At 37.6% G+C, this 24,255-nt stretch overlaps 1 protein-coding gene across 7 annotated transcripts in view; it reads right to left on the reverse strand.

Moving 5' to 3' along the window:
- The window catches only part of MARK1 (microtubule affinity regulating kinase 1), a 57,372-nt gene that overhangs the window by 27,181 nt on the left and 5,936 nt on the right, over positions 1-24,255 (reverse strand). For 5 of the 7 annotated variants that reach the window (XR_005952411.1, XM_041401023.1, XM_041401025.1 and 2 more), the window contains exons 2-4: positions 7,432-7,635; positions 6,805-6,858; positions 442-490 (exon numbers count right to left, since the gene is read on the reverse strand). Coding sequence is in view for 4 of the 7 variants with exons in the window: in XM_041401023.1 (XP_041256957.1) it covers positions 442-490; positions 6,805-6,858; positions 7,432-7,635 (307 nt within the window). In the remaining 3 variants the exon portion in view is untranslated. Of the gene's footprint in view, positions 1-441; positions 491-6,804; positions 6,859-7,431; positions 7,636-24,255 lie in introns of those variants that run through there. The other 2 variants (XR_005952412.1, XM_041401029.1) reach the window with 2 other exon arrangements.

Genomic DNA, 24,255 nt, shown 5'->3' on the forward strand with positions numbered 1-24,255 from the left:
AGCAGAAAGGGAAAATTACATACTTGGTAATTCTAATTTTCTGGAAATATTATTCAGCAGGAGTATTTCCTAGACCGAACTAATGGAGTTCTGCTACTCTCACCTAAGAAACTCATGTTTTTGGGTCTCAAGAATAATTTCAACAGAAGAGGGGAATTGGGGTACTGGATAGACTGGAGAGTTCACATCTACTGTTTTAAAGGCTTTCCTGGACTGAGCAGTTGACCTCCTCTGAGCAGAATTCTTGATGCAAGCAGAGTCAATAAAAGAGGGGAGACAATGAAGCATTTACTGGATGCTTACTTAAAATAATAGGGACTTAAAGTCCCTATTAGTTAAAAATAAAAAAGCTTAACAGCAGTACATTTAAATACAGCCAAATAGAGTAAAATGTAAACAGTATAATGGAAAAAAAAGTCTGCAGAAATGCAGGGCTCCTACCAATATTGGGATGATTCAGAATCTTCATTATTCGTACTTCTCGAAACAACTGTCAAGGAAGCAGGACAATTTCCTCAGAATGTGTTTGTTAGGGAAAAATTACACAAGATATGCAATTTTAAATGGCAAGAAAAAGACAGAAAAGGCCATAGAAAGTAGCATTAACATAAAATATAGACAAATATAGTGCAGTGAACTCCAGAAAACAAACTACATCATATGAATTAAAATAAATATAATGACTACAAATAACTACATACCAAAACCAGACGAATTTTTAAGCATTATCCAAACAGACACACTAAGTTGCACAGCTCTTTCTGGAGTTCCACATTGACCAAACCCTACAGATTATTCACACAAGTATTCACTCTCTCTTTCATTTCTTTGAGACTGACAAGCTCAGCCAACTACCCTGAACACATCAAAACTGTAGGTGCAAATACAAGGTGCAGCTCTAGATAAAAGTCACACACAGATATTGAAATGGAATAAGCTACCAGGAATTCTGACATCCTCCAAGTCCTGCTGCTCCACAGAGGTGAAGCAGGCCAATTCAGGACCATTAGCTGTCTCTGGAAGCAGGCAAGTTTGCTTTTCCCAAAACTACCAAATTTTACACTGGTCACAAGCAGCAGTGATGCCCCCTCTCTCTCCCTAGTCCTGAAGATTTATCGTTACTGAAAGTTTGCTGTATGACACTGAATCACATAATTATAAACAACTGAACAAACTTAAAGCTCTCAGTATATATACTTCACACAGACTTTTTTAACATAAACAAGAGGTTATTGGTCTTAAATTTCTACCATCCACAGCTTTATTAATTAGATGTGCATCAAGATTAACCTAGGAGCGCAAATGAAAGAAGGCAAATGAAAGAAATCAAAAATGCCTATGTAGTTTGGTGCTGTGTACCTGAGGTTGGCAATACGGATAGGCCTGCACTGCTTAACTGAACAGCATAGTCCCTATTTAATATCCTGCATACTCTTTGGTCCCTTACTGCACTAACGCAGGATGCTCAAATAAATGAAGAAATGCTCACTCTTCAGTGTAATGCTTAGACATTTTGGAAACATCTTTAGAAACATCTTACAGTCTCCTTAGAGAGAAACTGGGCTCAACACATTAAGTGTGTTGTTGCTGTTTTGTTCCTCTCATGTTGCAGAGACATCTCACCATCGACTTTCAAAATTAGTCCCATTTGATCAGATGCAACCACTGCAAAAGGGTGCAGTGATGCAAGACAGAAACTGAACAGCCCCTCAAAGAGTAGCACTTTAGGGTATTTTATGTTTCTAAAATTCTGCATTAATTCTACAAGTTAGGACTACAGAGCAACATCTTATTGACACTCAGCTTTTGATAAAGTACAATTGCTACAGCTCAAGTAATAATATTACAGATGTATACTTGCATTATTTAAGTATGTCACACTGGTTACTATGCATTTGCCTTATAACTGCCACTAAAACAATTTCAGAGGGAAGGAAAGACTACAAAAGCATTTCTCTGAGCAAATATGAACAGATGCAGTTTACTTATGTCCAAAACACAAAACAAGGGTATGTAATATTATGCACTAGAATTAACTTCAGCAAATTTCTTTTCCTCATAAAATCAGCCATTCTTAAGGAAAATCACCACATCAGGATGTTCACTGTGAATTTGTTGTTTTTCTAAGTACTGTTGCACAAGAATAAATTGCACAAGAATAAATTTCTCAGCTAAATCAACATAAACTAATCAGAAGCTAATAAATCTAACAATGGATGGTATAGCATCAGAAGAGCTTCTAAGCGGGTATGTGGAAAATCAGTTCCTCTCCTAAAGATTGGAAAGATATTTCATAACTTAAGACTGGTCTGTGAGGTATATATCATAATTGAATGCTGTTGTAAGAGGTACAGCAGTGAGCCTTCATACCTTCATAAACTGGATTAAAATGAGACTTCTATAGAAAATAACTTCAACCCTCACATTTTCATATTTAATGTAAAGTACATGGGAATTAGAAAAAAAAAAAAAGACGTGCATTATTCTATTCAATATTCTCACAAGATTTAGAAGTTTACTAATTGGTTCATGACTCAAATTGATTTTACAGTGATAAGAAATTCTGTTCCACAAGTATTTCTGAATAAAAGCCTTAACAATATTCGAGGACATTATTTTATATTGCAACTCTGCATGCCATGAAGCAATACTTTGAGATAAATCTCCTCCCCCATGCTTTCCCCACGCAGAAGCATGCTGGCCATTAACACCTGCAATGCCAAAAGTAATGTATTTACAAATATAAACACCTTTAAACAATAGCCACTACACCCCTCAATAACACTCAGGATACACCTCTTTGCATATAGAGGTATTTAAGCAAAAAGACCACAGTTATTTCCTACAAAGCCAAGTTAGTTAAACTTACAAAAATCTGGACAGAACAGTGATGTTTGTTCTCTGAGGACAAGGCAACCTGCTGCAGGATTATGATCTATTTTACTGACAAAAACCAGCATTTTCAGAATTCAGACACACCTGTATTTTCCTGAGCAGCAGTGTCCTTCTCTCTCAGAAGGTATAAGTGACTTATATTCCTGACTTATCTCTCACCACCCTACCACATATTTACAGGACCACTCTTCATTCTTAAAAAAGGCTACCATTCAAAAAAAGCTCTTGAACAAGCATCTCCTTGTTGGAAAAGTGCTGCAGCCTCAAAAGCATCACTTATAGAAAGAGACAGACAGCACTGTACTCTGTTTCTAAAATTTATAGTTAGGAAAAAACGACAAGACTTGAAAAATTGTTTCCCGTGCTTCCAGCTTAATTTTCCAAGGCACAAACTGTAGAAAGCAAAGATCTGCCACACCATTAATAACATTTCTACTTGCTGCCAGATTGATACCTATGTTTAAGATTTACTTTTTAAAGTTATAACAAACTGAAAATATTCAGTTAACCAAGGCTTTGTCTTCTTTGAAAAATGTGCTTGAAAGCTGTTCTACTTTCTAAACTGCTACTGAGAAGGGATATGGCAAAAGGAGCACAGCTCTCAATAGGTAACGCATTGAAATTGTTCCAAATCTTCCACACTACTTCTGTTCTGCTTTTCTCAACAACAGAAGAAACTTAAGTTAGAGGGTCCAAACATGTTTAAAGAATAAAAAGTTTGCTGACCCCTAGAAGGGGCATATGTGAAATAACCATTTCGTAATTAAACCTATTAATGAAAAAAAAGCATCTTCTGTTCCACTGGCAGTTTGCAGAAGAGTAACAGAATGCTGTTTCAGAAACATCCCTGGTAAAGCCAGTAGAAGACAAAATTTTCATGTAGCAAACATGAAAAATAGACCAGCTATTTTGATACAAATTTGTGTCATGACAAAACCAAAATACTTACATTTGGAAACAAATTACAGTACTGACAGTGGAAAAAGCTAAGTCAGTACAAGTTACTATCAAGACTGCAAGTCAACAATAAAGCCAGCTCTGCTCTAAACAGATGCTCACTGAGTACAGTGGTAACCTTATACCGAACAAACTGAAAACAAAATAGAAAGGCAGGACCCTTAATTCAACATAGGTTTTCTATTTAAAGAGGTAGAGGTCCTGGAGTCAGAAATACAATGTAAGTTAAGACATTAACATAAGCTATCACACTGCATGGACAAGAAAGCAAAATTAAAAATTCACAAGGTCAGCTAACTTAAGCCATCAAATGTTAGGCCATGACACAAACTAATAACTCTGTCTGAAGTACCCTGTGCAATACAACAGGGCATGAAAACCACTGGTGAGCAGCTAGGAAGAAACAAAACACTCTTTGCTTTTAGACCCATGACTAACTACAGACCCAGCTTGTGTAGCACTTCCAGCAAGTGAAGTATTTGCTCAAATATTTCTGTTTACAAAACAGAATGGTGCATGCGAAGACAGGATGACTCATTTCACTTAATTAGGTCAGTAGCAATTACTGTAGCAAAACTGACTTGCACTCAGTATCCTTCATACTTTGGTGAATGGAAAGGGGACGGTTTTATAAATGACCCTACACCCTAGACAACCAGAAATTTTTCTTGTTTGATTAATAATAATCAGTAATTACTGATGATCTAAAAGTTTTGCTGAACTGCAAAACTTATCAGCTTTGAAGTTCTAGAGACCATCCCCTCAACCAGGAGAATTTAAATTCAAACTCAGGAGTGGCGTTTTTGTGCCAGTAACATACTCCCCTGTCCTCTATAAATCTTCATTAGATAAGTGTCTGTTCCTTCAACACAATACTACTATCACTGCTTCCCATTCCCAACACTGCCTCTTGAAGAAAACAACCCAACCAGTTAAACAGCCCTTTGTACAGTATAAGGCTGATGACAAAATCATGAAACTTCACACTGCAGTGCTACTAAATAGTACAAAGAGACTCACAAACAAAATGTAATAGTTCAGTGCAGAAAGAAAAAAAGAGTGACAGATTTCATAAAACAGAACAAGAATTTTTATTATTTTACTAACAATCCACAAATGACCCACTAAAATACTAACAGAAATTATCTTAAGCCTGCTAATGAACCACCCTCTCACCCTTATTTGCCTTTTATTTACAATTGCTTCAGTGACTGAAAAATTGTGCTTAAGTTTACTTAGGAGCTTTCAGGCAATCAGTATTCATTCACTCAGTCACAGCTAAAGACATATAAAGCTTCAAAACAAAGATTATTTTTTATGAAAACCATAATCAGTATTTTACAAATGAAAACACAGTACCAACAAATTATCCAATTTTTCAATCTGAGCAGAAGATGCATGGAATCAATATATCTAGAAGTTACTGAAGAATGAAATTCCAGTTAAATTACTAAATTTAAATGTCTATCCCTAGTTCTGCTACAAGCTGCTTCTAACAGTACCTAATACTGTTTGACTTGTTGCCAGCTTCCCACTCAAAAAAACCAAATAACAGCCAATGTCCTATTGCATGAGTATTTTATGTACTATTTGTGCATTGTAACAGCATCTTTTGTATGCTATGGAAGACTTATTTATACTTGGAACGGTTTATTCAACTATTATCAAGTATTTTTCTATTAAATACAATTTAACATTAAAACTATGGTCCCAAAGCTGAGCTTTTCTTGCTTAGTTTTGAGGAAAGTTTTAACATATTTTAGCTTCTTATTGCTCAACAATGAGACAAACCCAGCTCTTCAAATGTGAACACCAAGCTAGCTAGGAAATAAGCTACATGAGCAGCACAGGATTTCCACAATATGCTCTGTCACACACTGCCCCTGTGGGTCTCACTTCTTTAGCTCAAATATTAGCAAAGAGATTTGCTTAATACAGGATATAGGACTTAACAGCAATGCTTCTGCATGGACTGCACAGCAGGTTGAATTAAAAAAAATCCAGAAGAACTCACACTCAAGTACTACAAAGGAGACATTAAAGCAAATAAAGTATAAAACAGATAAAAGAAAAAAAAAAAGAAATTAAAGCAAAGCTGTTTATAACTCCTCATAACCAAAGTTACACAATAAAATAAATTGTAGCAGCAGCCAGAGATAAAAGCACAGCAATAAGCCCCTGGCCTCTTTCTCTCATTTCTACAGCTACAGACAACAGCAGTCTAGTATTTGTAAACAAAAAATACCCCAAATTTTTATAATTGACATCGTCCAGTAGGACAACACAATATTTCTGTGCTTTAGCCACAACAAAACATACACAGAGTTAAATAGTAAAAATCCAAACCAAACAAAAATCCCCAGGGTTTTGATAAAACCTTGATCACAGTGCCTATGAAAGACTTCTGAATTTCTATCTACAGGCATAAAGAACACTGTTTTGATTATATTCACTCATTTTGTCAATTCTGTGCACAAAAAGTGAATTGCCACAGGTCCCCTGAGTTCAGCAAATATTTTATTGAAGTCAAAAGACTATGAAGACAAATGTAGAAAAGCACAGTAAAGCAACAGAAGTTGGTACTATAAGCCCACAAAAAAACCAATTAGTACATTAAAGAAAAAATCCAAGATGAATACCATCCTTTACAGCATTAAATCTTGGTTTAGCATGTAGACAAACTGACAAACCTAAATGAAAAGAAATTTGCTGTTGACAAAGAGGAAAGCTAGAGGAGGAAGGAAGAGCAAAACAACAAAGCACAGGAACCACACAGAGTCACTGCCCTCAGACAAATGAATGTGCACATCATAGCAGGGAGACTACACTCTCCCAAGGTCACACACAAAAATGTTGTTTAGCAAGATAAGGGAATCAAATATTTCTGTCAAGTAAATAAAGGATCATGGTTCAACTGTTTACAGAATTTCAGATGTTATGGTCTATTCTTACCTTTTGCAGGCTAGTAGGATTTAGCTGGGTTTTATCTATTATTTTCACAGCAACCTTGGGACAAAAACAAAAAGCTATGAATTACAAAACTCAGAAGAAGTTTTGAACAAAAACATACTGCACCTCTGTGAGCAAGAACACAGATGCACCTCTAAAACATGCATGTGTGTCTACTTCTACACATTTCATCAAGTAAAATTCTCAAACCTATAAGATTTACCAGCAGGAGCTTGGAACTTTGCCACCAAGGAATCACTTTTATACATCTGTCTGCGTTTGGACTGAACAACATTATCTTGTTCAGGCCCTCCAAACATCAGATTTATCTATTAACAGATCACCAATATCATGAAATTTGCCTGTCAATAGATTTCTCTTCAGTTTTAGAAATGCTTGGGGATGAAAAGACACCTTCCCAGCCCAAAAATACCATTTGATGTAGAACAACCATTTTGATCCTTTCACCAAGAAGCTACATTTTAAAAAGCGTGTGGGTGGATAGGTGGAAACTCAGGCATGTCAGGTAACTTCTTCTATATCCTGAAACATCCTCTAGAAGAAATACTTATTAGAAAGATAGCCAAAGAAAACAAATCAGACTGTCAGTCTTTTTTTTTCAAGGTTTACCTCTCTTCCAGTAAGCACATGCCTTGCCAGCTTCACTTTGGCAAAATTTCCTTTTCCTATTGTTTTCAGTAAGCGATAATTTCCGATGTGAGGATGCTCTTCATTTGTGGATGTGATGGAGTTCCTGCATCGGGGGATGTTTTGCCTGCTACTTGACTTGATAGGTTGGATGTGTGGTTCAGTGTATCCATCCACAGAGGTGTGCTGCAAGGCAGACAAAATAGTTGGGACTTTAGCTACTTGGATTTTAGACAACTGAAACAAAATAGACCACAACTATAAAAAGATGTAAAGGGGAGTAATTTATTTAACTTTTACAATGTAACTGATAACTCTGGATGGCAGCCTAAGGAGAAAATGCTGCCTTTGGGCAGAGTTCAATATATGTCTCATGAAAAAGCCTGCAGAAAGATTTTACCAGCTCCAAAAGCAAAACTAGATACCTAGTCAGTAATTTACAATCCATTACAGATTCTTTTAAACATGTCAAACCACACAATATAGCTCTATGCTGCAGATAAATTTGTCTAATTATAATCAAATTTAGTCTTTTAAAAATACACTGTGCAAAATATATTTGTACCTTGGCATATTTGGAAACACGGGTTCACTCTTTTTTTGTTAACTTTCTTCAGTCAAATGACATTTTTTTTTGAGTAAACTTTGTTCCCCAAACATGTCTGAATCTTTTTAAGTTCTTGAACAAGTACCTAACTATCTACATCTTTATTTAAAAATAACTATTCTTTAAAACTCCGTGAGATCGCATGAAATATTTTAAATCTCTGAAATCTGAAGAGCTATAAGGAAGTTATTTTTAATGCATGCCAACACATCATCCCACATTAAATGCTAGTCACTGAAAGCTGCTTCTGTACTCTAACTTCCAAGTATATAAGGGGCAAATTACAGATGGGGCTTGGAATTGTTCCAAGGAGAAACCAAAGTAAGGAAAAATGTCAAAGGAGTGCTAAGTGTTTCAGTATTTCAAATACTGTCTAAGAGTGGCAGATGGGTACAAATGTTTAACAGGTAAAATTTAGCCTCCAATCTTCTAAGTTACAGACTTTGAAAGCTGGCAAATACTGGAGGTAGAAAGAATGTCTTCCCAGAGCAGTTTTTAGATTTGTAACAGAAAGGCATGCTTACTCTCAGCTGAGCATAAAGCACCAACAGACACCTGAATAGTTTCCTCCTGCTGACTGCCTCAATTAAAAAGTGGGTATCTTTGCACAGAGCACTAACAAGCCTGTTTCTAGATCCTTGACCTTAAGCTGAAAGCAGTCTGAGGGTAGCTGGAATTTTACTGCTTCTCCCAATACCCAACCTAATGCTGGGCTTGTCTGATCTCACCCATCATTCTGTATGGAATTATTTTCATACACAACCAGAATTTAAAGCAGTACTTCCAGCTTCAGTCTGCATTTGTTGGAGACTGAAGTCAATCCCCTGTAAACACAGGCTTACAGGCAGTCCCACTAAACCAGGCAAGATTATTTCAGGACATAAGCAGTAGTGGAATTGGGGAAAGTAGCAAACAGCTGCAACACAACTGGAAAAAAGGAGTATACCACAACCAGAATGTTCTTCCCAAATGTAGCACAACCCTGCTTACATCGCCTCCAGCATTATTAATTATTCACTACAGCCAAGAGAACAGCCCTAAATATAATTTTGTTTGTCTTTTCTTTGCATGAGTCCTTCTGCCAAATACTACTGTACTCCCACTGCTAAACTGTTTTCCAAATTACTGGAGAACCAAACAAGCCAGGCATCTTTAGATTCTGTATATCAGACAAATTTATTCAGCTGTGAAATAACACGCTAGTAATAATATTTATTCTTTAGAAGCACATCATTAAAATATTTTCTGTGGACTTTGAAAAAGAAGATCAGAAGGGGAGCTCCAGACAAAAAAGGCTTTGAAACATTCCTTCAGCACTGGACACTAGCCCCACATGTGAGAAACCACAGCCCAAACAAAAGTCTCCCCTAAAAATACACCCTGCAAAATCAGTATCTGTGTGGCGTTAACAAGGAATACTTCAGCTGTACTTGGAACCCCACCCAGGGCTACAGCACTGTGCTACACAAACTAGTTTTAGAAGTCTTTGAGCCTCTTTACTCACTGAATTAGATCTTCACTACAGGAAATACAATGCCTACCAGAAGCATTAGCAATCCTAATATCAGTTGCCACTCATATGCTTCACAGCATTAGACTACTCCCAGCAGATACCTGAAGGGATCTCTTTGAGAAACAGTTGGATAGACTCAACCAATGCCATGGGCAAAGAGGAAGATGCCTTCACAGAATAGCTCATTTCAATGCAGACTGAGCAGGGAAAGCATTATTTTAAAAAATGACAGTATAACAGTACCAAACCTGAAGAGAAAAAAGAGTAACAAGGTTCATGGTCATGATGATTCTGGATTTTGGTCTTTTTGTGACAGAAAAACTAAGCCACTCTGGATGGTTCCTAATTATTCCTTCTCAAACAGATTCTCGTCAGAGTCAACCAACTATTCTCTCCAGCTATGCCCAAGGATGACAGAAATCATGCATAAAGAAGGTCAAATTTCTTGGTTTGTGAGCCATACATAACTAAATATATACAATTTATGAATTTGAACAGCACTGAATGAAATTCAAATTATTCTTGCAACAGGCCTTTTTTCTGCACATAAACAGCTTGCTATTGTTAGAAGGTAAAGAGGAATTTAAAGTATAAACTTATCAACTTCCAGAAATCAACATTCAGTGAAATTGAAACAAAAGATTAAGTTGAAAAAAAAATAAAATCAAGGTCAAATAACAGTATCTCAGAGATTATTTCCAAAGAATACTAAAGCTGAATTTCACAGAAGTACGCAACAGCCACACTGTCTAGAAGGCCAGGCTACATAGTTTTCAGATCCTTCTGGTCCATTACAATACACTCATTCATTATGCATCAGCTACTATGTGGCCATTTAAAATGCCATTTCAGTAGAGCAATCTCGAAATTCTGAGAAATTTTTTGAGGGTGCTGGAAACAAAGGGGCTGTAAAAACCAACACTCTCCTTGAAGTTCACTGTCATCCAAAAACAATTCCAGTCAACAAGCTGGATTTCCCACACAGGATTTTAATTAGTCTGATTTTATATATACATATATATATAAATATAAATGTAGTGGGAAACACTACCTTACTAGTACATCATAAACATGATTCAATATATTCAATTTATGTCAGTGTAAAATCAAGTCTCTAGAAATAAACACAAAATTAGATGTTTCTTAGGGTGAAGCAGTAACAAGCTTAGAGCTGAAACACTTTACTAGGGTATTTAGGTATTTTGCACAGTAGCCCAAAAGAAGAAAACTCATGCAAAACAAAATCCACCTTTTCAGGAATCTCAAAAAAGTATTTCTAACATTCAATTTTAAATTGCAACAAAAGAGAGCTCAATTAACACTTATTGCTCCACACTAGGTCTGCTTCTGACATATTCCACCAGAGTTGTTACAGAAAGCCAAGGGCAGTAAGACCACAAGAAAGTTAATCTGATCCATTCCTTCTCAAAGCTATAGTTTTCTTTATGTACTCAAGGTAACTTTGCCAAAGCAAGATGACCTGATGGCGACACCATCTTTAAGAAAGTGCAGCAGAACTAACCCCACCAAGCAGGTACAATGTGTGAGTTTCTCTACTTTACAAATCCAGCATCCTTTGTCCACTTACTAGTCACTGGAGTAGTACTTTCAGGGATTATACACTGTAATCAAACTCACAACATCACCTATATTAAGCGCTGCTGCAGCTTGGTCTTAAAGACTCCCCCAAACCATTCCAGTCACCAATCCACAAAGCCTTTCTCATTCAAACAACACTGAAGGCCTCGATAGTCTTTCATAGTAAGAGGGTAATTTCCACACATCAATCCGCCTACAAACGCATTTCACTTGATTAAACAACCCTCTTAGTCCTGAATTTCCCCATCTTGATTTATCACAAGGCAAATTCCTTGGTAGAGCCAGCCCATGCAAGCAAAGTCTGCACATGCAGTTCTACAAAAGGCAAATTATCACACTTTTCTCACTCAGTATTTTCTATACTGTCTTGGACAGAAGTATCTTGCAGCCAATTTTTATATTCATAACTCCTACCATTTCCAAGCATGTGCCATACACAGGAGCATTTATAACAGCTGTCTTGTTTTTCAAATATGCAAATATTTTTCAAAATAGCTAGCCCAGACAGAGGGTATCTGAAGGGTTGAGAAGACAGTCTTCTAAATAGCTCTGATCTGCAACAGTTTTGCTCTTAATATATGTATATTATAGGGGGAAACATTCCCCCTAGGAATCATGTTTGTACAACACAAACAAGATTCCTGTAATTCAGTTTATGTCAATATAAAATAAAGTCTCCAGAAATAAACACATAAAATTAAATGTTTCTTAAAATACAATGCTGGGAAAAGAAAGGGGACAGAGGTGTGAAATACTGTCCTGGATGTCCAGCTGCTGTCTTGTTGCTCTCTGTCATTAGTCCTAAGGACCTAGGAGCTTCTAGCAAGCCACCTCAACAAAGATCTTTGCTGAAGCATCAAACTGAACAGAAAGAGTCCAATTTTTTGAAAGCTCTTGGTCAAGCTCAAAGTAGAAGCCACCAGAGATGTTCAGATGAGCTCATTCTGCATTACGTGTCAAGAGCATGCTGGTGGTACAGGTATGATGCAAACTGCACACGATTATAGGACCTGATCCCCACTTAGGGGCAGAAGAAGAAGGGGATTCCCTCCTCTTCCAGGTAAGCCTCACATCTGCACAAAACCACATCTTACTCCTGCCACAAGTATCTATCACATCATACTACAGTTCCTAAACCACCTCTGCTCTAATAGAGCACTATCGAATTTTTCTTAGACAAGTGAAGAAGTGCTTTGGAAGGGCCAATTTAAAAGACTGAATGTATGTACACATGATTTTTTTAATAATTTCTTAACAGCAATTAAATACATACTAGATTGTAAATGCATGATAAAAACTTTCCGATTAAAAAAACCCACCAAAATGCAATGCAACCAAACTTCCCCACTCAAAGAGGGGATAGTATGCAGGACTAAGCTAAGAAAAACCAAAGCAACAATGGCAGAGTGAGGAAAGAAGTAGTTACAGTTTTTATATCAGATACCAAGATCAGTGCAATGCAGACAAAGAAGAGAATCAGACAAAACTGTGACAGAATGTAGAATGTACCCATCCCCTGTGCCTGCTCATGCACACTTTCAGAAAGTGCAAAAAGGAAACAATCAAACATGTGCATCCTTCTCTTTAGATCACTTGCATAATATGTAAAAATGCCAGACATGATAATCTAGAATAGCTTGAGTCTATCAGCTGTAAGATAAAATAATGTGAAGAAAGCTGGCCTGAGTCAAGCATACACAAAGATTTCATTAATTGATGCTGCAACTCTGAAAAGCATTTTATAAAAAACTTCTTTAATAATGCCAAACTATACAGCAACAAGAGACAAAATAAACAAAATAACTTCCTCATTTTATTTTTGCATCTCTTCCTTTTTCGTCCCAGTTGTAATATTGTGTATCTCACAAAAACAACTTCAATGGTAACAGGAAAACATTTCTACTACAAGCTGAAATAAAATCTCCCAATGCTAATAGACAAATAGTGTTCCCTTCCCAAAAGCAGGCATATACACAGGTGACAGGTAAATTTATGCTGAGCATTGAGTAAACCTTAATCTGTGCTTGCTACTATGGTATCTAAGCCCCGTGGAAGTTTTGCCTTTTTTTTTTTTTTTTTTTTTTTGCTTGTTTGTCTTTTAAGTGCTCAACATATGTGAGACATACAGAAATAAGTTTGCCAATTTTGAGACAGAATTGTTTTTCTCATCACAAGCTACACTGGATGCAATGTTTACAGCTCTGTACTTGGAGCAATCTAGGAAAGAAAACAGTGCAGAACAAGACACAGCTAATAGGAGTTTCAGAAGTTCATATTAAAGGATCTTTAGAATAACTCTCATTTTCATGTGGTTACACCAACCTGTATTAATCCTGTGCATGATACAGTATGCTCATTCCCTTTTTTAATAAACACTGCAGTAACATCATTATGGAAGGGTGGAGTTCACTATCACATGGAATTACAGATCCTTTTTATTTGATAGATAAAAAATCCTTAGAAATGTGCAGGGCCATCCCCAAGATGACAGCCAAAGCATTTCAGAAAAACAAATACCTCCATAGCATGAAATCAGGTCTTGTAACCTGAACTCACCTAACATGTTTCCTCCTCTCCCTGGGCCTGAAGCCCTCAGCCTGGCCAGGCGTACAGGTGCAGCAGAACAGGACCTTCCTGCCTTTGTTCCATTTCACTCAGAATTGGCACAGTTATTTCAACCTGGCACTTTCCTTCCTGACTCATCCCAAACACACAAACAGGAAGATTTTCCAGGGCTAATTCAGGACAGTCACCCCATATAATTTCCATTAATTGCTAGGACAAAACCGAACGCTCCCTGTAGCCCCATGAAAACTTAGACAAGCCAGCTAAAAGCTGCTGCAGTAAACTGCAGGTGGAACCAACATGAGAGGGAAAAAAACGGATAAAGTTTCTGTAAAATCCTCTTGTTTAATCATTTTTCTTATTTGGTACAGTACTAAAAACTACCATCTGCCCTATCAAGCAAAAGAGTAAAACATTTTCTGTCTTGTCAAAATAAAATGTCAAATGTCCCTCACCCATGAAACCTAACACAAAACTGTTTTTCTTGAAGGAAAGCACTTATGGGAAGGAAGGAACAAAACTATTCCTGCAGCCTCCTGGACACATCTAAACACAGCCCTTCACAGACAAGAGCTCTTTCAACATTTCTTGTCAGCCGTCGCTCTTTCATCAGGAAGTGAACAGTTTAACCATGCCAATCTTTTTTGACTTATTTAATGAGATCTTCAAACCTGCCAGCACAGAGCTCCCAGTAAGCATTCCCATCCCTCCCAGGACATCCTGCCAGCACTTTGAGGCACAGGCAGCTGCAGGGCACTATTGATTCTGAATGCCACAGCACCCACAGTTTGCTCAAAAAACCCCTGTGAAACAAAAAGAAAACTAAATGCAAATGTTGGTTGTTAATTGAACCAACCAAACAAGAACAGAAACACACCCAGAAGACGAAACTTCCGGCTAAGGAAACTGACAGGAGTTTTTATTGCACTTAAAAATGATGCAGCCAGGTCATTTTTCAAACGGCCTGATGAAAGGCAAAAAAAGGGAGACATGAAATAACCTACAGTTCAGGATCATGTCAAGCACATGGAGCTCCTCAAGCATTTGCAAGGCTCAAGAAGTAGAAAATGCTTTAATATCCAACTTCAAAACTGAGAGGAAATGGCTGTTTCTACAGACTAGAGACTGCAATCTTGAAACCTGAGGCTTGCCTCCAGATGAGGAAAACAGCAGCAGGAGGCAAGGTTTACTCACAAAAGAGCGACCAGATTAGAGCGTGAAGCATGTCTGACACTCATGATCAAACAAGCGCTCTTCTGGGTCAGCTGAGGTTTTCCTACAGAAGGAAAGGATACAGCAGCTAATTGGGACCAGGCTGTGAACTGCAACTCATTCTTCCTCTCGAAGTTTATGAAATGAGCATTTTTTCCTTATCCATTGCATACCTATTCTGGATGAGTCCGCACATGGCACAATGGCTACTGAAGCTGCCCCAAAACTGCTCCCATGCACACATGCACCTACAACCTCACTACTGCTGGAGCAGCAGGACACATGGACAGCACAGGCAGCTGAGCCAGAGAAACCCTTGTAACTCTACTGTCAGGGTCACTTTCAGCTCCCTGAGCACAGGCACCCCCTGACACCTCCCCAGCAGCAGCACAGGTGCAAGGACAAAAGGCAACACCCAGCACTGGGAAGACAGGATCACATCAGCTCTATGTTAAACTCTCATGGAACTGTGCTATCAGGACAGGAACATGGAAAAGAAAATTGATCACACTACTTTTCTTGATAATACAAAGGCAAACTGACACCAGTAGTGAAACTTTAGCTACGAGATACTTATTCCCATTCCACAACAAGGCAAAAACATGCAAGGACTCAGAAAAGAACCAAAACCAACACAACAACAACCCCCCCAAAACACAAGAAGCCCTCTATCAACAAAAACAATCCCATAAACAAGGCTTGCTTACTCATGTTGTTTACCCTCAGAAGAGCACACAATGTGAGCTCAAGAACCTCCCCTTTAGGGCTGACATGAGTGGCAAAGCAGCACCCCAACATTTTGCTACACAAAAGAGAAAGCTCCTCCTTCAGCAAGCTGGACAGTATTTCTAAAGTCTTCATATACCCATTACCACATTCATTCAGTAGATCCAATGACAAATTCATCAAGACAGATCATCATCTCATTTTGAAGACTATCTTACCTCAAGGTCTTATTAACTTCCTGAAGTAAAGACAGCTTGTCAAAAGTGAAGCGATGACCAATTAAAATATCTAACCTGATAGCAGTAGATACTAATTGATGCACACATGTCCTAGAAAAGAAACCGTCTCAGGCAATACAGGACTCTGGAATGTTCAAGGATCACATTAAGCTCTGTTTCAAATGCCATTACCCAATGTTCAGCGTGATTTTCCCATATTCTCTTGATGTTGTCCTTTTAGGATCTTGGAAGTGTAATCTAAAGAATATAGAGACTCATCTTAACAATTCCCTTCATACAATATAGTACATACAAAATAAATATAACTAGAAGTAATTCTCAAAATTAACTTGTTGCCTAGACAGAAGAGGGGAATAGAAAGCATGGATCTACAGCAGATTAACAAAGCCTATCTCAAGCCCTTCCACACAGCCTTCAAGGAAGGGGCAGGGAATCCTTCCTGACCTGAAGAGCACTTTCATGGCATAGCAGTTTAGTTTCTCCATCTCCAAGGCTTGATAATATGTGCTGGTCCACCACTCTGCAGCCAAGGACTTCTGGTGTCAGTAACACGTCTTGCCTCAGAAGACTGAGCTGCAGAGGGTATAATGGACCTCATCTGTCAAGGACAAACAGTTTTCATACTTAAGCCAGAATCTCATCAGACCCAGCATTCTGCAGACTTTTTTTTCTTCATAAACACAAGGCTGACTCTGAGGAGCAGCACACACTTTCACAAAAGAAAACCAGAATACCTTCCTAAGAGGAGGAAGCACCTTAGCTGGCACGGACAGCAATCCTGCACCCAAGCAGCATTTGGTTACGAGAGTTTTGTCTCCTGAGAACAGGCTAACAGAGCATGACCTGATGGTGGGAGATGCAGATAAAGTTATAAGGACACCACTAAACTTAGTTTATGCTTTCAGAAGACCAACTATGTTTTATAGCAGAGCAAGATTATGAATGTATCCAAGTCAACTGGTTGGGACATGGTGAACAAAATGAACAGTGTCTTCTGCTGAGTGCTCTCTACCTTCTTTTTCACTTAAGTGTTAATTAACAGATCAAATAAAATGTCCTCAGTTGAGCAATAGTAATTGCCTTTCTCTGGATAATGCTATACCACATTTCAACTTAGCAAATATATTCCCCAGCCTTGCACAGATTTATGCTTAACTTTAAGCTGTCCAAACAGCATGCAGCACTTGGACCTATCTTATGATCAAAGAGGGCATGTCTCACAGAGCTCAGACTACAATATCCACAGAGCCCCTTGTGCAACCACCCTGTTTTAACCTTTGGGCTTCAATTATTCATGATTACAAACTACTGCAATGTAGCATTCCAGAAATACATGCAACTAGGAAGCTAAATTGATATATGGAAAAAAGCAAACAGCAGCAATATTCCTCAAAGATTTTGCAAAGTGTGTAGAAGAGCTAGAAGAAAAGAACACATTTCTTTAGCTGTTTTACACTGGAAGACACAGCGATACAATAGGTAATGAATACTGATAACCACACATATACAGCACATAGATGTCAATGTGCTGAATTCAAACCATGGACAGAAATCACACGTGAGTGTAACTGAGATGTAAAAACCAAGTACAAGGAAAAGAATGAACAAAACAAATTTAACAGACCATGTAACATAATTTGGCTAAGGAAGAAAAAAAAATCACAGGATGCAAAGGAAATATTAAAACCAGCTGATACTGCATTTACCTAGACCATTAAAACAACCAGTTAGGAAAATGTGGAAGAAATAATGTACACATATATATAGGTAATTCTTAATAAAACAAGCCACGTAATCTGTGATTAGAGGTTTGAACAAATCTAGTATGTATTCAAAATGAATACAGTATTAAAATAAGCAGCCAATCCAACAGTAAGAGGTAAGATGTATGACCTTCTCTACAGTCCTTGACAAGCTGTGGATGAGGAACCCCAGATCCCAAGCTATGGGCTTTACACAGGAGCCCAGACAGCAGGCTGTAAAAACTGGGCATTTCAGACTTCTTCATCTACATGGTGAGACATCAAATAACCAGTAGCAGCAACAGCAGCCTTCAGCCCACCATTAGCAAGGGCAACTCTCAATTCTGTCCCGAGCTGGACGTCAAAACAGTTTGGATAATACTAGAGCAGCATGCCTAGAAACCCCCAGCTGAAGTGCCTTACCGAATCAGATGCTGTCTCATATTAAAACAGGAACTAATTTGATTCAGTCCCAAGGAAGGGAAAGTCATAAAAGTAGAGGAAGTCATGGAGACCTGAAGGCAATGTCACAGGTGACGGGGATCATACCAACCTCCCTACTGGAAACCAGGAATTTGTCCCCAAACCTTAAAGGAAAATCACCTCTAAGCAGTTTTCAAATGGACACAACTGAATTTTTTCAGGTCTTTGGATGAGCTCCAGCAATGTTTTGTTCTGTCTTCCACCACCAATGTGCCAAAGATCCTTTTTCCACCCACAGTGCTAAAATGCTCCTTTCCTCTAAAAGATGAAAAAAGCCACATGATGGCAGAAGAGATGACCACATATCCCTCTATGCAGCATTGCAATCCCTGAATTATCACAGGCTCTCTGGGAACTCTATTTTTTCTTTAAATTTACCAAACTAACTAGAATGCTCCCAACCTCTGAGGATGACAACTATTGTGTTAAATATTTTTCTCTTTCAACCAACAGTTAAATAATCTACTCATTTTCCACTGCCGTCCTATGACCCAACAGGTGACCTGAAATCAGGCATAGTTTTGGAGAAAGGGTAGAAGACATCTGGAGATATACATATCTTCAATATATATATATATACACACACACACATCTATATATACACACACGTGTTTGTGTGTGTGTATAAACCCAGGCAATAAACTTGACAGTTCACAGTCCCCAGTCTGCTTTCTTCTTTTCCTATGTCACTTGTTGAGTTTAATCTTCAATTAAATCAAGACCATGTTAGGAAAATGACTGACACACCATTAACACTTCACTTGATCATAACTCCAATCTAATACTCAAGTGCTGTATTTAATTCAGCTTCTTCAATGAGAAATTATTTTGTGAATGTAATGAAAACAAACAGATGGATAGAGGAGTCCACTTTGTCTATTCTACATCACTCCAGAAGGCTTGACGCCTCTCACTTGAAAGTAATTTTATTGAAACGTAATGTTACACACCACTAGGAAATTAATTTAGTGAGTAACAGAAGACCATACCAAAATACAAAGTTTTACAAAAGGTCACACAAAAAACTAATAATAACAACAGTAATAATAGCAGCAGCAAATATAATGTTATCTTGTAGTATTTAGGAAACATCAAACTTGACTTTTATATGAACGCTATACTTCAGCAAGCACTGGATGAGCAAGAATCCTTCTTAAAAAGGACCTTTAAATGCAATTTAATCAGTCTACTTTGCACAGGCTGTGGAATTAGATTTCCCTTAGCCTGACTACAAACACTGCTGGATGCATACATTCTCTGATAATAATAATGTCTTCCACTGACTAATTCCAGCATCTATATTAGCTCAACCCTCATTGCTCATACCAGGCTTGAGGATAAGATTTCACTGGACTCTTCAGTAGATGGAGCAAGAGTTATACTGCGGAAAGCTTTCCTAAATTTTCTTTGTTCATGTGCATCTTATGACTATCACTGGAAGAAAGAAGTCTAAAAAGCAGCCAGACTTTTTCATTTAATATCAAATTAAGAAAAACAAGTTTGAAAAGCTATTACACATAGGTATGTCTGATAAAGACTACTCAGAACAGTATTATTAATATTTTCTGTATCCATTTCATTGCACTGAATGATTAAAAATGCTATTCCTTTGGGAGTCTGATCTTGAAGAAAAAATACTATTTTAGTCCTCCAACAAGTAAAGGCATTCTTTGATTTTTTTTTTTAACCACCAGTAGACTGTCCTTACTATAATGGCAGGGGGATGAAAATCAGATTACTGTTGGGAAAAAAATTACTAAATAAAACCCCAAATGCTTTAAAGAATTATATTACCTCGAATCAATATTATCTGGAACAAGATATGAGTAAATACATTATACATGTAATCCATTTGTGGAAAACAACCATATCCCCTCTAAGAGCTCAATGCAGCATTTCACAGACTAAGGTAATTTCCATGGCAAAAACAAGACTCCTGTTAACACATAAGATTCTCTGAATTTCTGAGCTGTGCCTCTACTTATTTTAAGTGAAGACAAACATCTAAGAAGTAGAAAGATACTTACATATGACTGAAGCCAAGCATGCAATCTCAAAAGGAATTTCAGATATTTATTGTTTAAGCAGAGGTATTTTACACTGCTGCTACACAGCCTGCAGTACACCCTACCCTCCCCTTCTCCAGCTCTGCAGTTCTCACCCATTAAAAATTCCTCACATATCTGAGCGTAGGGAGAGAATGTCCAGCAAAACATGATAAAATTGTATGTCCTGTCTAAGTAATCACTATGAAGCTTTGGTTACTCTCTGCTGTTATCTGAGAGAAGAAAGCCCAGCCCAGTAACTTTACCAGGGTAGAGGGAAGGAAAGGGAAAAAAGAGGAAAATATGGTATAACTGATGAATATTTCAAGTAGTAATAATCATTTTTGCTAATATTTGAAAGAGCCCCCAACACAGAAACAGGTCTTCCCAGTGCACCAACAGCAAAGAATTTTCCCACTCCCTTTAGCTTTACAACTCAGATTATTCCCACATTAAAATGCTCCCTGGGATTCATACAGAAGGGTATTGCTTGAAGGATAAACAGGTGCTACAACTACATGGCTTTTATAAAGCTTTGTACTGGGTTTGCTTATGTCATTAAATGAGCAAAACTGGAAAAGGTCCCAGAAAGAGTGAGAACCATAAGGAAGCTGGCAATGAGTATGCCAAGCTCCAGCACAAAAGCACATTAGTAAGAAAAATGGAGGAGAAACCAAGAGGTGGGGGGGAGCCAGAATGTGAGATTATAACAAATTGCAGGGATCTAATGGCCAGCAAATTAATCAACAGTCAATTGCAATCTTGGAAAGTTAGATTTTGGATATGTAAGGATAAAGCTGATGTGATGGCAAGTTATACACTAGGCACCAGATTTAAAATTAAATTGGTCACATTTTTGAGGGACTAAATAAAAGAAATTATCTATGTGATAACCTTAAGATTAAAAATAAATGGCCTTTTCCCTTCTGAAAAAAAAAAAAAAAAGGGCTGCTTGAAGACAAGTAAAAGATGTTTTATTTTCCTATTACTTTCTTCTTGAGAACTGAGTTAAGATGAAAAAGATAAGAACCAACAGTGGGAAGGGAGGATTCCAGGAGGAAACCTTCCAGGAGAGCTTAAAATAGTACTCTACCCCAGTGACTAAGGCTGAGCCTCTTCTTACAAGGAGGTGTGTGTTTTACTGCACCGTGAGTGAGGCGTGGGCCTCCTACAGAAGCACAGCCGAGGCACTACAGGTTTTACCACAAGTTTCACCTTAGGCAAGGGCCTTTCCAGCAAGTCCTGCTACTATCCAAATCTTCTCTATTTTCTTCAACCACATCTATCTAATGAAAGACAACTTCTCTCTAACAACCTTGCCTAATTCTGTGTCTGCTTAAGATTTTAAAAGTTATCATGCACTACTTTACTTTATAATACAAAAGCAATTAGACTCTGTCACCAGTAATAGTATTATCTGCTTTTGCAAAAGACTGCCATGGGCTATCCTGTAACTCTATATGTTCACCTACATGAACACTGATGTTCTACAGAAGTGCTTTCGTCAGAGGTGAAGTAAAGTTCTGTCATATTATTCAACATATCACAACCATATATGTTTAAAATATGGTTCTGCAACTCAGCTAGACAAAACTCCTTATGTCTGATCACTTGAAATACATATTAAGTTTGGACATAATTTTCTTCTTTGATTAAAATTCTGCTACTTTTGTGAATTCTAGAAGTGTTTAAACAAAAAACAGGATAATTGTTCTGCCTCTTCCCAGCACATCAGTAGGGTCACAGTGAACAAGGCAGAGGCTGCCCCGAAGTCACAAACCTGATTCATTGTGACCTCACTAAAACTCCATTACGTGCAACAACCCTTACTTCAGAAATCATTATGGCTGTGATACACATATCAGTGTGTGGCCATTCAATGCTCTTTTAGGTTGGGTACACATCTTGGACATATAAACAACTTCTTCGGCTAAAGCTTACTGTAAGAGGCCGCTTTCTGAAGAAGGCACATGTGAAGAAAAAGAATCCTTTTCTTCATGACACATTGTGTTCCTGTATTTTATATTTAGGTCTCTGTAACAATCATGCACTTTTATAAAACATTGCTAACTGAAATAGTTTACACACAAATGGGCAGAAGCCATTGGTACTGAGCACTTAAATCTTGAACAGCCATGAAGGGGTCTCTACAAAAGTCATCTTAATTGTAAGGTACATTCATGCCAACCAAACAAGTGGAGTGCAGACCACTTCTCCTTTTGACTTCACAGCCTACACCTAAGGTGTTCCACAAGCAAGATAAAAAAAGGAAAATTACTTTTTCCTGAAACCATATGCAACAGCAAAACAGGAGAGCTTGAAAACCCACAAACACATTCACTCCAGCAAGACAACCTGCTTTCCACAAGGATTTAAGCAATGTGAAGTGACTGTTCATCAGCTGTCCTGATAAGATGGAGAATTGTAGAATAACATAATGATCTTTCACTCTACAGAGATGCCAAATAAACCCGTGCTTTTGGGTTTCACATAAATACAGCTATTGATCAATCATTAGACACTAAGCTGTGGAAGTGTTCCATGAGCATGTCTGGTTCATCACTTTTAAGGTTAACTGCAGCCCAGCTGAATTTAACTATGCAAGCACCCTCCTACAGCTGTGAATATACGTCTCTCAGCAGAAGTTGCTGTTTTCTTTGAAAGCATACAAAAAGAAATCCCTGAAAAAAAGGCTTATGTCAAAAAAAAAACCCAAAAAAAAAAAAACCCCAACAAACAAAACCCCATCACCAAAGCCAACCAATCAAACTTTTTTTTCAACTGCCATCTCAGATCAAAAAGAAGCAGGATTATGACAAGCACAGAGTGTGGTTTCAAATGCTCTTGCCTTCAACTGTTTTCCTACAACAGCAACAGCATGATTGGTCACTACTTAGGAAATAAAAGTTGAAACAGTCACAGGGAAATGTACTTTAAAAACAAGGGCCATCTTATCATCTTGGAATTTTTAACCTCAGATTCACTAGGATGTTCACCAAAACAATCTAAGCTGAATCATCACATACAGCTATGAAGTCTCAAACTGACCTTGAGATCTCAACAAGCCTTTGATTTTGCTATTTTACTAAGTTATTCACAGAAAAACAAAGATGATTCACTCTTATGTGAAATACAACTGGCCCGGTTTAAAGCTTGGTTTAGTACTGAGCATGGAGAACACACCAAAGAAAAGCTAATTGACAATGTGAAAGAAGTAGAGAAATGCTAACAATTAATCAGGCTTGGTAGCTGACGTGGAGAAAGAGCCTCTTATTAAAACTCAGACTGAGTTGCATTATATTCATTACACTGAACAATGTGACTGTTTTGATGAAACTTTCCTGTTTTCATGGCTGTTTTCACTAACAGCCAACTGCAGAAAACATTTCTTCTTCATTTACCAATGTCTACAGCAGAGTAAACATTCAAGAACCAAGACCCAGAAAAAAATTGTGACATCCTAACAAAAATTTTTTGCCTATTCTGAAATTCCAGAAAGGTTAAAAAAACACAACAACAAACCCATCACAAAAAGCAAGCATTGTGTTTCCAACAACAAGAACAAAAAAATATATGGTGTCATGACTACAACATAAATAAGCTGAATTTGAAACTTGTCACTGTGTGCAGCAGTTTATAAGTAGTATGTTTAACCTGAAGGGCAGCACAGACTGTAAACATGTATTTTAAAATAAAGGACAGGCTGAAGTCACTAAAAGATAAAATCTGAAAAGAAGTGATAAAATGCTTTCTCGCTGGTATTGCAACATATGAAAAGTTTGCTCAAACTCTCAAGTTGTGAGTAGGCCAGCCTGTAAGAAACCTGTCTTAGGGCTTCAGCTGTACTGTTGTTTTCTAGCTCCACATTAATTGTAAAATCATCTCCTTCTTACTCTTAATGAATCTGCTCTACTGGAACACTGTTTAAAGTTCTCTCAAGCATCAGTAAGAGAGTACAAGTCAGGTCTATCTAAATTCTGAGAACAAGAAGAAAAACTCCACAAGTACAACTACAAATCACTGACTGAGAATATAATTTTAGAGAAATTACAGTATCTGCACTTAAAATGTAGTG

This window comes from Onychostruthus taczanowskii, unplaced genomic scaffold (assembly GCF_017590055.1).
Source record: "Onychostruthus taczanowskii isolate IOZ18803 unplaced genomic scaffold, ASM1759005v1 scaffold183, whole genome shotgun sequence".
Taxonomy (NCBI): Eukaryota; Metazoa; Chordata; class Aves; order Passeriformes; family Passeridae; genus Onychostruthus; species Onychostruthus taczanowskii.